General features: G+C 37.7%; 2 protein-coding genes across 2 annotated transcripts; both read right to left on the bottom strand.

Annotated features, from left to right (window-relative positions):
* Positions 1 to 4,616: 4,616 nt before the first annotated feature.
* On the bottom strand, positions 4,617 to 7,709 carry LOC122014816 (nucleosome assembly protein 1;2-like). Its single transcript, XM_042571254.1, has 11 exons — positions 7,546 to 7,709; positions 7,392 to 7,441; positions 7,215 to 7,289; positions 6,294 to 6,386; positions 6,060 to 6,132; positions 5,894 to 5,955; positions 5,635 to 5,819; positions 5,369 to 5,546; positions 5,234 to 5,277; positions 4,934 to 5,108; positions 4,617 to 4,835 (listed from the first exon to the last, which is right to left on the bottom strand). Exons 1-10 carry the CDS (start codon positions 7,706 to 7,708, stop codon positions 4,955 to 4,957), a joined length of 1,077 nt encoding a protein of 358 aa, XP_042427188.1. The 5' UTR covers position 7,709; the 3' UTR covers positions 4,617 to 4,835; positions 4,934 to 4,954.
* Positions 7,710 to 12,981: 5,272 nt separating this feature from the next.
* LOC122016926 (protein ALP1-like) lies at positions 12,982 to 14,562 on the bottom strand. The gene has a single exon (XM_042574362.1). The coding sequence runs from the start codon at positions 14,481 to 14,483 to the stop codon at positions 13,107 to 13,109; it is 1,377 nt and encodes a 458-aa protein (XP_042430296.1). The 5' UTR covers positions 14,484 to 14,562; the 3' UTR covers positions 12,982 to 13,106.
* Between the last annotated feature and the right edge of the window lie 3,185 nt (positions 14,563 to 17,747).

Below are 17,747 nucleotides of genomic sequence, written 5' to 3'. Positions count from 1 at the left end.
ATTGATTATTTAAATTTGGCTTGGTTTATTTTTTATGAGCTTCGGCTTAGTTTAAACTTGGCTTAGGCTTGATTCATTTAGATGTTATTGAGCACTCAATTCAAATTTATTTAAAACTTTGCTTATTTGATTGATTATTAAGTTTGATGATTCAAATTTATTTCTTCATTTTAAATTTTTTTTTTTAATTTATCTAACACGTTGATAAAAATTTTATTAATGAATATTGTTCATTAACATTGTTCACTAACATTATTCATGAACATTAACGTGCTCAACATATATGTGTTCAAGCTTATTTGTTTAGTTTAATAAATTATTTAAATTTATTTATTTAATTGATCTTATATATTGAACGAACATAAATAAAATTTTAACAAGCCGAATACTAAACTTATTCATAAATGTTGAATTCATATTCATTTACCGTCCTAATTAGTTAATTATAGCTCCAATGGCCTATTGCTACTATTATTTAAGTAAATTTAATTATACACACACTTTTTTTAAAAAAAATATTTCTTTAGTTTTTTTATCCAGAAAATACTTGTATTCCAATATTATTATGATAATTAACATCGTACGTACTTGTTATTATGTATACCGGTTGCGGCCATAACTGATATAATAATAAAATTCCTCGGGCTTTTTCAAAATTATAAATATTAAAACATTCTTTATCGATTTAGTTAAAATGATTCAAATTTGATTAAAATGGTTCTACCATAGTTATGACCTATTATAATGTTAAAGAAAAATTAAGTTGAAGTGATCTATGTTATATTAGCTATGTATTTAAGTTCAACCTCAATTTTTGTAAGTTGAACTGAGGGTGTACACAAATCTTACACTTAGATCAACATCTTCAATTAATGTTATAGCAAAGCTAACTATATTCATCTCAGGCACTCCTCGCAACATCTCCAGATTATATGAAAAAAGGTTAGTTAATTAACTAAAGGGTGGAAAGAATTTTTTCTTCAAGGGCATGTGCCCATCAAAAATTCAACCCTTATCCCATTGTAAAAAATTTATCTTCTTCTAATCAACTGAGTATCCTATGGGACTCAGCTTCTTCATCATAATACAATATGTAGTTGCTCAGGCGCATGTCAATCTTGAGATACTAGAATTGTAACTTCCTCAACAACTATGTGCATTGCCCAAAATTTGACTCCATATGATTTGAATGAATCCATTAAACTATTGTGCTAATGCTAGGTTATTCCCCGGAAGGAACGCGTTGCAGGGTCCGACTGTAACGTCTCGGCAAGGACCGCTACATCTCCAGAACTCGGGTGTAGTGATAAATATGCAAGAGTTCGCGTTACAGGGTCCGACTGTAACGTCTCAGCAAGGACCGCTACATCTCCATGAGAACTTGGGTGTAGTGTTAAATAGGCAAGAGTTCTCACACCATAGGTTAGATAAGAACAAATATGATAGGAAAACTAATAATCTAAGATTTGGAACATGGAATATAGGAACTCTCACTGGTAAATCAATGGAGGTAGTAGATATGATGATTAGGAGAAAAATTAATATTTTATGTGTACAAGAGACAAAATGGACAGGTGAGAAGGCAAAGATGATAGAGAACTCGGGTTTTAAGTTATGGTACACTGGAAAAAGTAAAACAAGAAATGGAGTGGGTATTATTGTAGATAGTTTGTTAAAGGATGAAGTTGTAGGAGTAGTTAGAAAAGGGGATAGAATTATAACTCTTAAGATAATAGTGGCGAAAGAAACTATGAACATAATTAGCGTATATGCACCACAAGTAGGATTAGATGAAGCTACCAAATTAAGGTTTTGGGAGGACTTAGATGAAATATTACAAAATATTCCACCAAATGAAAGGATGTTAATAGGAGGTGATCTAAATGGCCATGCCGGAGTGAAAAATGAGGAATATGAGAGAGTACATGGGAGTTATGGGTTTGAAACGAGAAATGAGGAAGGGAAAACTATATTAGATTTTGCGATAGCATATGACCTTATATTAGCTAATACATTTTTTAAGAAAAGAGAAGAACACTTAGTCACATTCAAAAGTGGGAATAATAAATCGCAAATTGACTTTCTTATGGTTAGGAAGAAGGATAGAAAGATTTGTAAAGATTGCAAAGTCATCCCTGGAGAAAGCTTAACTACCCAACATAGGGTAGTAGTATTGGATATACGCCTCAAACATAGTATCAATAGAAAGAAAATATATACAATTCCTAGAATTAAGTGGTGGAAGTTAAAGGATGGGAAGCAACATATATTTAAAGAGAAGGTAGAAGTACAAGCATTAGGTGAAATATACGATGACTCTAATACAACATGGGATAAGATGGTATCAAAGTTGAAAATAGTAGCTAAGAGTATCCTCGGTGAGTCAAAGGGGCATGCACCGCTAAGTAAAGAATCTTGGTGGTGGAATGAGAAAGTACAAGAGAAAGTGAGGGAAAAACGAATAGCTTATAAGGAATTATATATTTGTAAGAACGAGAAAAATTTAAAAAAATATACAATAGCCAAGAAAGAAGCTAAGAAAGTAGTGAGTGAAGCAAAAAATGAAACTTTTGAACAGTTATATCAAAAATTGGATACAAAAGAAGGGGAAAAAGATATTTATAGAATAGCTAAAGCGAGAGAAAGAAAAACAAGAGATCTTAGCCAAATAAAATGTATTAAAGATGAATGTAATAGGGTATTAGTAAGCGATGAAGAAATAAAAGAGCGGTGGAAGAGGTATTTTCATCAACTTTTTAATGAAGGTTTAGGAGACCAACTTAACTTAGGTAATTTAATTAGGTCAAATGAGCATCGAAATTTTAATTTTTATCGTAGAATTCAAACTTCAGAAGTAAAACAAGCTTTAAATGAGATGCACAATGGAAAAGTCGTTGGACCAGATGATATTCCGATAGAGGTATGGAAGTGCTTAGGAAAACAAGGTATTAAATGGCTTACAAAATTATTTAACATGATATTGAAAACGAAAAAAATGCCTGATCAATGGAGGATAAGTACTCTAGTTCCCTTATATAAGAATAAGGGAGACGTATAAAATTGTGCAAACTATAGGGGTATTAAACTAATGAGTCATACTATGAAACTTTGGGAAAAAGTAATAGAAAAAAGATTAAGGAAGGAGACCATAGTGACAGAAAATCAATTTGGGTTCATGCCTGGAAGGTCAACAATAGAAGCTATACATCTTCTTAGAAAATTAATTGAAAAATATCGGGAGCAAAAACAAGATCTACACATGATATTCATTGACTTAGAAAAGGCATATGATAGAGTCCCAAGAGAAATTATATGGAGAATTTTAGAAAAGAGAGGTGTTAGCGTAACATATATTGAACTAATTAAGGATATGTATGAGGATGTAACGACCAGAGTAAAGACTTCAGGCGGAGTAACTGAAGCATTTCCAATAAAGATAGGGTTACATCAAGGATCAGCTCTAAGTCCCTATCTTTTTACATTAATTATGGACGAACTCACTGCACACATGGTGCATGTTGTTTGCAGATGATATTATTTTGGTAGATGAGACACGTGAAGGAGTAAATGCTAAGCTAGAATCTTGGAGGAAAACTCTAGAAGGAAAGGTTTTAAGCTTAGTAGATTAAAGACTGAATATATGGAATTTAAGTTTAGCAATATTAGAAGTAATGAAACAATTGTTAAGATAGGAGAGGACGAGTTGCTTGGAATCGAGAAATTTAAATATTTAGGATCATTTTTACAAAATGATGGAGGGATTGAGAGAGATGTCTTACATAGAATACAAGCAGGATGGGTGAAATGGAGGGGAGCGTCGAGTGTTTTATGTGACCGTAAAGTACCTCTTAAACTTAAAAGTAAGTTCTATAAAACAGCAGTTAGACCTGCTATGTTATATGGAGCTGAATGTTGGGCTATGACTCGAGCACATGAGCAGAAGATGAGAGTTGCAGAGATGAGGATGTTAAGGTGGATGTGTGGACATACGAGGATGGACAAAATAAGAAATGAGAGCATTAAAGAGAAAGTAGGAGTTGCATCTATTGAGGAAAAACTCAGAGAGACACGTTTAAGATGGTACGGACATGTACTTAGACGACCAATAAATGCTCCAGTTAGGCGATGTGAAACTATGATAAACATGCATATAAAACGAGGAAGAGGAAGACCAAAAAAGACTTGGTTAGCAACAATAAAACAAGATAAAATTTATTTAAATATAGATGATGATATAATAGGAGATAGAGCTCAATGGCGTAAAAGGATTCATACAGCCGACCCCACCTAGTGGGAAAAGGCTTGGTTGTTGTTGTTGTTGTATGATTTGAATTTGAATTGTTAAGACATCTCCATATGTTACACTCAAACTAAGTATTTATCCATTTGTAAAGAAAAAAAAAACCTTGAATTGGCACACACAAGAGGTCTTGCCTTTTTGAACTTCTTTTATAAAAGGTCTTACCTCCTGAACTTCCTCATTAAGAAGTCATACCTTTTAGACTTAAGGGTGCATTTAAACTGAGGAAAATCCAAATTTGATTGACAGAGGAAACCAAATTTACTACAAAAGATATTCCAGGATAAATATTCTTCAGTTGCATCAGGATAGTAAATTTTTTCGCCAAATATAAATCTTATTATGAAGAATGCAGTCAACCAATGAAATACACTCAACTAGAGTTCCAGGACGTTTTAAGGATAAAGAAATAACCAGTCATGTCACACATTACACATGAAGACTCCAACTAGCATAGAAATTCTCAATGCTTATTGTGAAAAGAATCTACTGTTGTTTGCAACCAGCTGACCCGTCGCTGCTCACCACCAACATTCTGTAATTCCCAAAAAGCATCATTACTAACGAACAAGATATTATAGCATCTGCATATGAAATTTACAGTAAAATTAGAAAGATGTCTTAACAATCGACCTTTTTCCTAGAGTTGGCTCCTTAGTCATCCTCATCCTCATCATCGTCCTCGTCCTCATCCTCATCCTCATCATCTTCTTTCTCATCGTCCTGTAGTTCTAACTCATCATCTTCAACAGCCTCTCCCGTGAACCATGAAATGGCATTAGGAATTAACTTGTCTTTAATTGTTGCCCTGCAGATGGCTCGTTAATTCGTTATGATATAAGCTAGGCAAATGAACAAGAGATCTTAGTAGATGACTGCATATGAGATGAAGTGCATAAACAGACAAGTATACTGAACCAAAACACGACTTACGCAATATCATAATCAATTTCCATCTGATCCTGCAACTGCTCAGCCTGCAGAATAATGGATAATGAAATTAGTTGTAATTGTATTTTCTGATTTTTGTTTTCTCACTGTTTTTTTAGGTTGGCAGAACAATCTTACAATCTCTTCATCGATATCTGCATCATCATCAGGCACTTTAGGCGGATTAAAAAAGTTAAAGAAGCTCTCACATTTCTCAGTTTTTGTTAGAGAGTTGACATCCTTTGAACCCTTCTTTGGCTTCTTAGTAACAGTCTTTTGAGTTAAGCACCTCTCTGGAAACCATTCGATCTCAGTCCTAAGCAAAACCCAAAAGTTAGTTAAATTTTGATAACTTAATTTTCATATGGTAACTGTTGGATCAATAAAGAGAAAATATAACTTACCCAATTGCTTTCTCCAAGATTGGTTCATCTTCTTCGATCATGTGATATGTTTTTGTCAGAAGAGTATTCTTGAAAAAAGGGTTAGCTTCGAAGAAAAACTCGAGTTTAAAACCCTTGGGTTCAACAATTCTTGACCACTTTATATCTTTTAGATATGTAAGAGCTTCCTCATCACGTTCTTGAATCTGGATGAAGTTATAAACTAAGCATCAAACAGAGAAGCAAACTAGAAAAGAGGTGCAATTTCACACTAGATTACCTCCTCTCCTAGAACTTCATTTAGTTTCATAGCATTCAGCCAAAATTCTGGCACACCTTTTTCTGTTGAAGGAGAAATATTATAGGTACATAATGAAATATAATAAGCACACAAACTAAGGCACGAAATAAAGCATAATACTCAAAATCAGAGCATGCCAAAATACCTTCACTAGTGTTCCCTGCTAATTCATCTGTGATACCTTCAACTTCAGAGATACCATTTACAATCTCATATCTCTGTAGTCCAATGACAAAAAGATGCACCAAAATCAGTTATACGACCCAAAATGTAAAGATTTTTTTTTTTACCAATGAGTCTAAGGTCCAAGCATAGCAATTTTTTCTCAGCAGTACATTGTAAATATGAAACTACACCACATGAAGGGCTGCAAGTGTACCTTGGTGTATAGCGGTTCATAAAGCTTCTGATACTTATCTTCAAGTGCAGCCCTTTCCTCGAAAAAATTTGCTTCTAGTGCATCATGTTGACTCTATAAAATAAAAACATGAGAAGGTACTACTCCATCAGAATATCTAAACATCGAATAGGTTTGGAAAACACTATAAACAGAAGACAGCAACAAAGCACAAGACAAGCCACTTTTCCAAATTTGTGGTATAACTTTGCTCATTTTAGAGTAGAGAGAAACAAAACAACACAAAACAAAACAGAAAAAAACGAACAAAGCTGATCAGCTAAACTATTAAAATTATGTCAAAGTGATTTGAGTGGTGAAGTATCTAATGATGGGAAGAGATTGATGACCAAATGTTTTCCATATTAAAAGAAGATGATATGAAAAAATAAAAAGAATTTTTAATCCTTGTCCACGTGAACAAACTAAGGTCCTAGTAATAAAGCATCACTAGTAGTTACTATATTCTTGTTTTCAACCAATATTGACATATGGTGCAACATAGTATGTGAACTGATTTTCGATCAAACTACATCCGAGTGATATAGTATATATCATTATAAAATTTAGCATGTTGTATTTATACCATTAGTGAGTTTATATCTCCTAAAAAAATAAATGTTATTGATAATATTTCCCATTAACCTAAAATATTATATTAAGTATAGGAAACTTAACACAGTTAAAATTGACAGGAATATGCTCAAAAATTAATCTGAATAGAGTTGATAATAAGCAGATCTAGAAAATTAGTATGAGATACAACACAAGTGTCCATTGGAAGAAACGAGCAGAGGTACTTCAATAGAATCTCTTGAAAGTCAAACAGACAATTCACATATTCCAAGTCCACTTAAAGTAAAAGAGAGAGACTATTAGTCGACTCGAAAAGAAGAAACCAACCTGGATCTCCTTCAAAACCTCGACGCGCTTCCTAACTATTGGACTTAACGTTTCCAGCACATCCGCATGTTTGTTCTGAGTTCCAATAGCAACAGCAAAAACACGTCAATCACAATACTAAAAGAACCTTTCTCCACCAAATCCCCTACGTATCACGAAAGGGCATAAAGATCGCACCTTTGAACCATCCACGACCACAAGAGCATCTCTATCCTCCGAACTCAAATCTTGTCAACAGAAGGAGTAAACACAAGAATCAAGAGGAGAATAAGAAAAACGAAGAGATAAGTAACAGTACAAGAAAAAAGAAGGGTTTGCGGATGCAGAATACCAGCATGGTCAGACAAGTTCAGGCTACCTGGCTGGTTTTCGTTGCTCATCGCTGCTCCTGACCGATGCTTCTTTTCCGAGAAGAGAGGATGTGCAAGAAGCCCTAGAGCGCAAGTAAGCAGATAGTAAGGGACTCTGTGAGACTTCGAATCCGAACGAGGCATGAAACTGGGAATATAGGGGAGATATTTATAGGCCTGATTTAGCAGACATTAAATCTTAATTAATTGATTAAAAACTAATTAATATATCATTTATCAATCCACCAACTGCCTCCTCTTATTTTTACTCAACTCTTACACCTAATTTGTATTGGAAAAAATACACGGGCCGGCCAATCATAACTGCGGAAGAAAGGAGACAGGTATAAATCGAGTAGCAACAATGTTTATTCTTAATGATGAATTGTTAAATCGGCTAGTTCATAGCTTTTCCGCAACCTGTTTCCTCTGAGGATCATCGACTTTACCTGGTTTCTCATTGGTGAGAAATCGCAGACCCGCTTGCGTATCCAGCACGCGGCGCCTCATCGATTTAATTCGTTGCTTTAAACCGGCAGCGTATCTCAAAATTCAATCTGCGATATGCCTTAACTAACATTAAGACACTTTAATTATCATAAACATCGTTTCCTTTTCCTCGTCTTGCGCCATTTGGGAGTTAAATCCTTCCAATGAAAACATCATACAGATGTCAATTCTCACAGTTTGAGTCAGTTAATTGTTGTACAATTTTGTATTAATTTGGTATTGATTTCTTTATGAGATTTTGATAATAATTGCAGAAACAAATTAAATTATAGTGGAAGGATAGAGATATAATACTCACCAAGAGGAAAGCTATATTAACTGACTCACAGTGATATTATAGTGGAAGGATAGAGATTAAATCACAGTGAACCAAACAAGGATATAAGCCTCATCCAAGAGGAAGCTACTAATTCTCACCCAAAACAACAGAAAATTACAAATTATATTAACTCAAAATGTGATTAATACGTAGAATCTTAATTTTTTATAATTTGAGAACGTGACTTATTCTTTATAAAATAACATACTTGTTTTAATAAAATCCTAGTTTTTATAATAAAAACCTAATAAACTTTCCTTTAAAAAGCTAAATAACTTTTAAAAAATTAAATCCTTAAAAGTATCCAAAATTAAGGACAGATCTAGAAATAAGAGGTGGATTGAGCTAACCTTAAGTTGGCCAAGTTTGTCAAGAGGTCCAAGTTTACTTCATGCGAGCACGTTATCATCTCACTTTTTTCTATACTTCACCTAATTAATTTTAAATTTTTATTGAATGATTTTTTTATTATTTATAAAATTACGTACTAAATTAATTTACTGATAATGATATCTATTTGATAGACACTGGAAATTTGAGGATTATGACAGAAAAGTCTTATTATTGACGTAATGTTAGAAAGTGTGTTGCCGACGATGAAATAGAGGTAGTCGGTCTGTGAGCACGGCATAAAACTGTGCTCGAGCATCTTACACAGGACCTCAATTCACAGCTGCTTACCTTTGGTATAGACATAACCTAATTAATTTTAAATTTTTATTGAATGATTTTTTTATTATTTATAAAATTACGTACTAAATTAATTTACTGATAATGATATCTATTTGATAGACACTGGAAATTTGAGGATCATGACAGAAAAGTCTTATTATTGACGTAATGTTAGAAAGTGTGTTGCCGACGATGAAATAGAGGTAGTCGGTCTGTGAGCACGGCATAAAACTGTGCTCGAGCATCTTACACAGGACCTCAATTCACAGCTGCTTACCGTTGGTATAGACATAACTCATAAGTATATGTTTTGACCATCCGATTGTGATCACCGCAGTTGAAGGTGGCCATGTGGATGACTATGCCTTCGAGAGAGAGGGTTTAGCCATGGAGAGAATGACCATGGCCATAAGTGGAGGCTTGTGCGTAAGAGAGTGAGAGTGACGCTAGATACATAAAAGAGAATAAAAAGAAAAAAAATAGAGAGAATATCTCTTATTAAAAAATTAATTAATTTTAAATCAATTAAACTAATTTAATTAAATTAAATTTAGTTTGATCAAGTCCAAATTAATTCATATTTGAACCACCATACTCCATATCTTACCTGATGTACTTTATTTCAAATCACAATTTCAATTTAGTATCTTTACTTGTTTATTTCATATTTAATGAAATTTATATAGATAATAATAAAAAAAAAGTTGGACTATAGCTTTGGATAGTACATACGTGCAATCACCCCTAAGGAAGAGTACTGAGAAGATCAAATGAAGAAGTTTGGTGTGTGAAGACTTACGTATGAGATAGTGGGAGTGAGATTGCGTAGATGGGAAAAAAATAACAAGAAAAGTGAGAAGCCAATATATTTTCTTAAAAATTTCATAACTCTTTTGAATTGATCAAACCGATTAAATCCAATTAAATTTGGACCCGTGATGACTTTATCAAATTAAATCAAAATCAATTCCATTTTAGATCAACATACTTTTTATCTTCACCTATGAATTTTGTTTTATACCAATATAATTTTAAATCAACATATTCACTTTATTTATTTATTTATTTATTTATTAAGTACTGTATTTGATTAATACTTAAGAATAAACTAATTATGAAAATTTTAATTTCAATGAACGAAATAGACTAGAATTTAATATCAGAAATCAATATCATATTATTAAATCATTATTTATTAAAATTAATTTATAATAATTCATGCTTTCCAATGTAGGTGGAGCCTTACAAGACCTTGTTGAGACCGAAATGTAGTTAGAGAGGGGGTGAATAGCTCGTCGTGATCTCGTGCTCGGCGTTGCTTGTTTCTTGTGATGATGCGCAACGGAAATATACAAGAAAACAACACTCAATGTTAACACTAGGGATTTACTTTGTATTCACCTTAAGAAGAGGTGACTAGTCCAAGTATCCACACACTCACGCACTCTCCACTAATAAAACACTCCTTTACAGTAACTACCGAAGGCGGAGAAGCCCTACAATACTCTCAATACAACAAGAAACAAGGAGAAACAAATACAAGGGAAAGCTTACACGATTTACACAAAAAAACCCTAACCCTAGCTTCTTCTTCTTGCTGTAGATCCGCCTCTTGACTTGGAAAAGCCTTCAAGAACCTTCAAAATTTGGCTGTGAGAACTCTGTGGAGAAACTGTGGAAGCACTATGAAGATCGGAGAAGAAAGCCAAGAGTACTCTCATCGAAATTGCACGCTAACAGTTATATCCTGCGCCAACGGTCGGATCCCAATCGATTGGATTGCTCTCAATCGATTGGGGAAGCTTTGGATCGATCCAGAGCGCTCTGTGCTCTCGGGAAATCGCTTGGATCGATCGGTTGATCGACCCAGGCCTCATCATGCGAAAAAGCACCTCCCAATCGATCATCCGATCGATTAGGGACTCCCAATCGATCGAGCGATCGATTGGGAGGCTTTCTGTGTGATCGCGAGCTCCTCCCAATCGATCCACTGATCGATTGGGAGGAGGTTTGTCGTGGGGACTCCCCCAATCGATCAGCCGATCGATTGGGCATGAGGCAATCGATCGGCTGATCGATCCGGCTCCTGATTTTTGCCCAAAACCAAGTCCAAAGCCCCATAGACGAACATTCGGTCAACCATGACTTGTTGGTCCATCATGCCTAACATCCGGTCACCCTTGACCTGCTAGGACTCCATCACCAAGTGTCCGGTCAATCCGTTTGACCCACTTAGAATTTTTCTCCTTGTGCTAAGTATCCGGTTAATTCCTTTGACCTACTTGGACTTCCACCAGATGTCTGGTCAACCTTGACCCATCTGGATTTCCTCGTGTCTGGTTTCACTCACCAGGACTCTCATCTAGCTTCACTCACTAGGTCTTTCACCTGGCTTCACTCACCAGGATTCCCAACACTGCCTAGCTCCACTCACTAGGTCTTCCACCTGACTTCACTCACCAGGATTTTCATTCTGCCTAGCTTCACTCACTAGGACTTTCACTTCTGTCTGACTTCACTTACCAGGACTTCCAAACTGTCTAGCTTCACTCACTAGGACTTTCCATCTTCCTGGCTTCACTCACCAGGACTTCCCCTTCTACCTAGCTTCACTCACTAGGTCTTTCCTTTCACCTAACTTCACTCACCAGGATTTTCCAGTCAAGTATCCAGTCAACCTTGACTTACTTGACTCTCCTTCACAATCTCCCTCCATGAAAATTGCACCTGCAATCTCCATGCATTGTCTCTATGTATTATCAAACGTCGAAACACAAACATCAAGACTCGAGCTTGACCCAAAACAAGCTCAGTCAACCAGGTCAACCTTGACCCTGGGGAATATTGCACCAACAGACTTAGGGTATAGTCAAAAATAGTTCGTTCTTATGTGATTCCTTCTCTATCCACAATGATGATGTGTAGCTCTCTTTCGTTACAAGAGAAACTTCTTTTTTATAACTTCACCAGTGAATGCCTACTCATTATTATTTTTTAAAAAAATTAAAATGATTTTAGAAATTTATTTTTTTAAAAAATATATATATAAATATAAAATCCTGTCTTTTGTTTAATTGTTAATTTTTTATTTTTAATATATATATATAGATTTTTTTTTTAAATAATCGAGAGATGAGTGAAGATTTTTTACTTTTATCTTGTATTGATATGGTACTATAGTGCTCATACCATCAGAGAAGCCTTAACATAGTTATTCTACTCAACCGAGAATTTGACTCCACCCAATAGAAAGGCGGGGCTAATTGAAATCGATATGGCTTTTTATAAGTGTTGTTTTATTTCTTCGACCGTTTTCTTTTTATGTCATTATGTTTCTTTACTTAGTTGTAATTGTAATAAGGCAGAGACACTTTTTATGGAACCAAATAATCATTAGTTTGTTTCTTCAACTATTATTCTTTTTTGTTATACCAATATACTTCCTATCTCACCCTTCTGTTTCTTCTACTTCCGCTGTACTGTGTTAAATATATATATATATCTATATATATATATATAATATAGTTTAATTTTCAGTTCTTAATTCTAAAGGGATCCGGTCCGCCCAAATTTCCTACCGACTGAATCTGAAAAAACACAGTTAGATTAAGGCGATTTTTTTTAAAACTTCCGTGAGCTGAAAGTCCCCATCCTTCCTTTACCAACGCGCCATGCCCTGGACCTGGAGGATTGCTGCATCATATTCTATTCTAGATCTGGGTTGGGTTGTCTTTCTATCATTAGACGGTTTTAGACCTTACGGGTTCAGTCGTCAGGGTCAAATCGGCTTGACCTTAGTTGATCCTTGCAATTTACATAGTATTATTTGATTTTGACCTGGACCTTGACCTTTGGTTTATCATCAAGGTCCACATTAGATCATCTCCACCTTCATCTGTTGTTATACAAATTGCCACACTGGAAAGAGATTTTGTAGACAAAATAAGAATTATTGATTACAGAGGAGTGTTCCTCCGTCACGGGAGAAAACGCCATAACAGAGTACTCTGTTTTTGATAAAAAACTGAGCTCCGGCAGAGTCTACAAGAAACCTGTTCCAGCCAGGCCGTGGTGCAACAAGGCGTGGGCAATGCTATCCCTTGTCTGCATGGCGCTCGCCGATTGGAGACCGTTCTCGGGCACCTTCTCGTCGTCCAGCAGCTCGAACTCTGGCTCTGGATCCATCTCTTCCTTCCTCATCTCGCATATGTTGTGGAGCACGCAGCAAGCGGCGAGGAACACTGGCAGGTCCGATAGCTTCACTTCGGTCCTCTTCTGCAGGCATCCCCACCTGCCTTTCAACCTGGCGAAGGCCTGCTTCGCCACCCGGTGCACGCCACCGATTTTCTCATTGAACTCGTGCTGTGCCCATGTAAGGTTCCTCTGCGCGTAGGGGACTAGCAGCCAGTCCATCAGAGGGTACCCGACCCCGCCGACGATCCACTGGTGGTTCAATTGGCCGTTGTTGCCGCGCTGCCAGAGCGCCGATTTCTGGAGCACTTGGTCGTCGGTCATTGAGCCCGGCCAGCCGATGCAGACGTCGGTGAAGACGCCGTCGGGGTTGACTACTCCCTGGAGGGTAACAGTATAGGAGGTCTTCTGGTTGCGATCCGTGTGGCAGCGGTTGAAGTAGGAGGCTACGGCGACCTTGGGGGCGATGATCGGTATGTGGGTCGTGTACATTGCGCCAGCCACGTTAGGGATTCCCGAGAGAGACTGGAATCGCGCCGCTGAGGCGGCTAAATCTGAAGGGGCGGGCCAGAGGAGCGACCGCGGCATTAGCACGTCCCTGATGGCGGTGCATACCTCCAGGACGAGCTTGTGACAAGTGGAGATTCCGAGTCCAAATCGTCGGGAGACCAACCGGAGGGGCTCCCCGGTGGCGAGGCGCCACACGCCCACGGCGATTCGTTGCCGGACAGGGATGGCGGCGCGGAGCGCCGTGTCCTCCTTCGCCACGGCCGAGCCAAGCTCGTCGCAGAGGAAGTCAAAGGTGGCGCGGGACATCCGGAAGGCCCTCCGGAATTCCTCCTCGGGGAGATCCGGGTTGTTGTAATGGTCCCACCAATCCCGGCTCCGGTCCTTCACCCAAAGTCGGCGTTGGTGATGCTGCGGCGGCAGATTCGTTTCCTGAACTCCGACGTCCTCCACCTCTATGGCGTTGTGCGCTGGGGACGAGGAGGAGGCGGAGCGTTTCAAGGCAACAAACCGGTTCAGTAGATCGTCATCCACCCTTGTGCGCTTCTTTGCGTTCTGGTCCATCGACGGGGAGGGGGCTGAAGAAGGTTGAGGAGCAGGGATAGATGCAGGGGTGAACTCGTCTTCGAAGGAGCAGAAATACGAGAAGAGGTCGTCGTCAATAGAGGCGGAGGCGGAGGCGGCAGAGGGGACCGGCGGAGGAGTGTGGTTGGCGGTCATTATGATTTGCAGCGGCGGCGATTTGGGACTGAGAAGAATCAGATTGGGCAGAGGATGGGTGATGAGTCGCGGAATGAGGCTGATTCATTTATATGTTGCGGCGAGAGAGAGGGTACGCGCGTGCACGCGGTCGGGACCCAGTGTCGGGACCGCGGCTCACGCGGTTGGGGCCCAGTTTGTGGACCGACGCCACTTCATCTTACTATCGTACCAGATCTAGGCCGTCCGTTTGGAGGGGCCGCGGAGGGACCCGCCCAGGTGGATGGTGGGGTATCCGAGTAGATAATGATCGGCGATCGTGTGGATCGTCGATTCTAATACGAGTAAATAGACCGGAAAAAGCGACGACGACGGAGCCCGCGGCGGCGGGAGTCCTTTATGGAGTGCTGAACTGGGCCATACGTGTCGCTGGACGGCCGATTGAGTTCCAAGCATCGTCGCATTCAATAATTAACCAGGTCCGTGATGGGTAGGCTGTCACGGCAAGGAAAAAGACAAAAAGTGCAGTTTGTGAATCACATGGTGGGGGTGGAGACGGGAAGAGGAGTGCGAGGGGAAGCTTCCAACTGGGCAGCAGAATGTTCTACCGCGCTAATGACGTGGAGAAACGGCCCACGCGTGGAGAGAAAGCGTCCGCGGCTGCTCTTCTCTTCGCACCGTTTCTTTTCCTGTTTCTATTATTATATTTTATTCTCCTATTGCGCGAATATTTTGCCAATTTTGAGGTCGGCAAATCAGATCAAAGATTCTGTCACTCCTTACATCATCCACAATACTCTAGCATTATAACACCTATTACATCATCAAAAAATATGAGACTTACTGCCACATACTCATTATAACAATATCCTTCTTTCACCCACATCTCTTTTAACATTCATACTCATTATTCATGGGTCCCACGGTCCACTCACTCATTTTAACATTATACCATATTAAATAAATATGTTTTAAAATATTTAAATTATTATTATTATTATTATTATTAATTTTACGTTTAAAAATAAATTTTTTATTATTTTTCAAAAATAATATTAATTTTTTAAATATATTTATTAAATAAAATAAATGTTTGTGAGAAAACGAAATTACAATGTTAGGAAAACGAAATTGTAAAAAGTTAGGAAAACAAAATTACAACTGAACACCTAAAATTATAAAGTTGGGAAAATGAAATTACAACTGAACACCTAAAATTATAAAATTGGGAAAACGAAATTACAACTGAGTGGCTAAAATTACAAAGTTGGGAAAATAAAATTTATTTTAAATATTAATTCATGGATTGTTGTTATATTGCCCCCAGATATGCTCAACTAAATCGGCGCGAAGTTGGTGATGAACTTGAGTGTCACGTAGCTCAGAATTTGTTCGAAGATAATCCTGAAATCCTCGGTTTGAGCCATGGATAGGTTGTGCGGGTTCGTCACCTTCTTCGTTGTACCAATTTGTCACGTGACCTCCCTCATCCTCAACAATCATATTATGCAAAATAATGCATGCTAACATGATTTGTTTTAACTTTTTCCTATACCAATACCGAGCTGGACCTCTGATAATCGCCCATCGAGATTGGAGCACCCCAAATGCCCGTTCAACATCTTTTCTTGCAGACTCCTGTCTTTCCTTAAACAACTTCCTCTCGGGATCCTCCGGGCAAGGAAAAGCCTTAACAAAAGTAGTCCACTCGGGATATATTCCATCTGTTAGATAATAGCCCTTTGTATATGCAGTGTTGTTCACCGTGAAATTAATCTCCAACATATTTCCTTACAAGACGTTGTTGAATATGGGAGATTCATATAACATGTTAATATCGTTACGTGAACCGACGACCCCAAAGAATGCATGTCATATCCACAAGTCATGAGACACGACCGCTTTAACTACGATTGTTGGTGACCCATGTCCCCTTGTAAATTGACCTTTTCCAAGCAACTGAACAATTTTTCCATTTCCAGTACATACAATCAAGGCTACCTAACATGCCAGGGAAGTCATGTCTCTCATCATGCATTTGAAGAAGATGTTGAACATCATCAGCATTTGACATTCTCAAATACCTATCACCAAATATTTCAACCACGTATTCGCAAAACTTGAAAAGACACCTGATGGCAGTTGATTCACTCATACGTAGGTACTTGTCAAGATAATCGACGGAGACTCCGTAAGTCAGTTGACGAATCATAGCGGTGCATTTTTGTAGTGGTGACAACCCCTTTCTTCGCACAACATCGTCCCTATGTTGAAAAACTACTGAATGATTCTCTAATGCATTCACTATGCGGAGGATTAACTCTCTTCGCATTCGAAATCATCTTCGAAATATTTCATCGTGATACACCGGGTTTATAGAGAAATAATCATTGACAAGTCTCTCATGCCCGGCTTCACGATTTCTTTGGACGAACCTTCTTCTGCGCGTGCCCCTCCTCTGATATGCTTCCATAAGTTGTTGGTGTTGTTGAAGAACCAATAACATCAGTTCTTCACCCGGATCATAAGTTTGCTCATCGATTTCAACATGGACTTCGTCTTCGCTTGTCAAGCTAGAACTTGAGCCAGAGCTGCCTGTAGAATGAGATATTTTTGGAGAAAACACGTTTTAGTATATGTGTTTGAGAAATGGGATGATGGTCTATATATATTGTTTATCTCATGCAACGGCTAGTTTGCAATGACGAGTATGCAACGTCGCGTTGCAACGACTAATTTGTAACGGTAAGTTTGTAACGCCTAGTTTGCAACGGTTAGTTTCCAACGGCTAGTTGTAACAACTAGTTTCCAACGGCTAGTTGTAACAGCTAGTTTCTAACGGCTAGTTGTAACAGCTAATTTCCAACGACTTGTTTATAACGACTATTTTACAAAAATATAATAATTAAAAATCACATTAATCGAAATGAGAAATACAATAATTAAAAATTACAATCACTCGAAAATATAATAATACTAGAAAATGAACGTTAAGTAAACAATTTAGATATTCCATCTCGACCTAATATCCTTACATAAGCATTCATGAATGATAAGTTGCTCTTTTGTCATCTGCGAGGTGTCTTTGTTCAATATTTCATACTCCTTCAACTTCAAGCGACGATTCTTAGCTTCAGATTTGGACAATGCAGCTTTTGCCTTAATCTCCTCTACTTCGAGTTGTTTTTGTTTCAAATCGACTTCGGACTTCTTCACGCTTGTGTACTCAGTGAACTTTGTGATAATATTGTTGTAGTTTACTGTCAGATCCTCCATGGTCGATTT

This window comes from Zingiber officinale, chromosome 8B (assembly GCF_018446385.1).
Source record: "Zingiber officinale cultivar Zhangliang chromosome 8B, Zo_v1.1, whole genome shotgun sequence".
NCBI classification, from domain to species: Eukaryota; Viridiplantae; Streptophyta; class Magnoliopsida; order Zingiberales; family Zingiberaceae; genus Zingiber; species Zingiber officinale.
The sequence above is the reverse complement of the archived record's forward strand: the minus strand, read 5'-3'. Positions and strand labels throughout refer to the sequence as shown.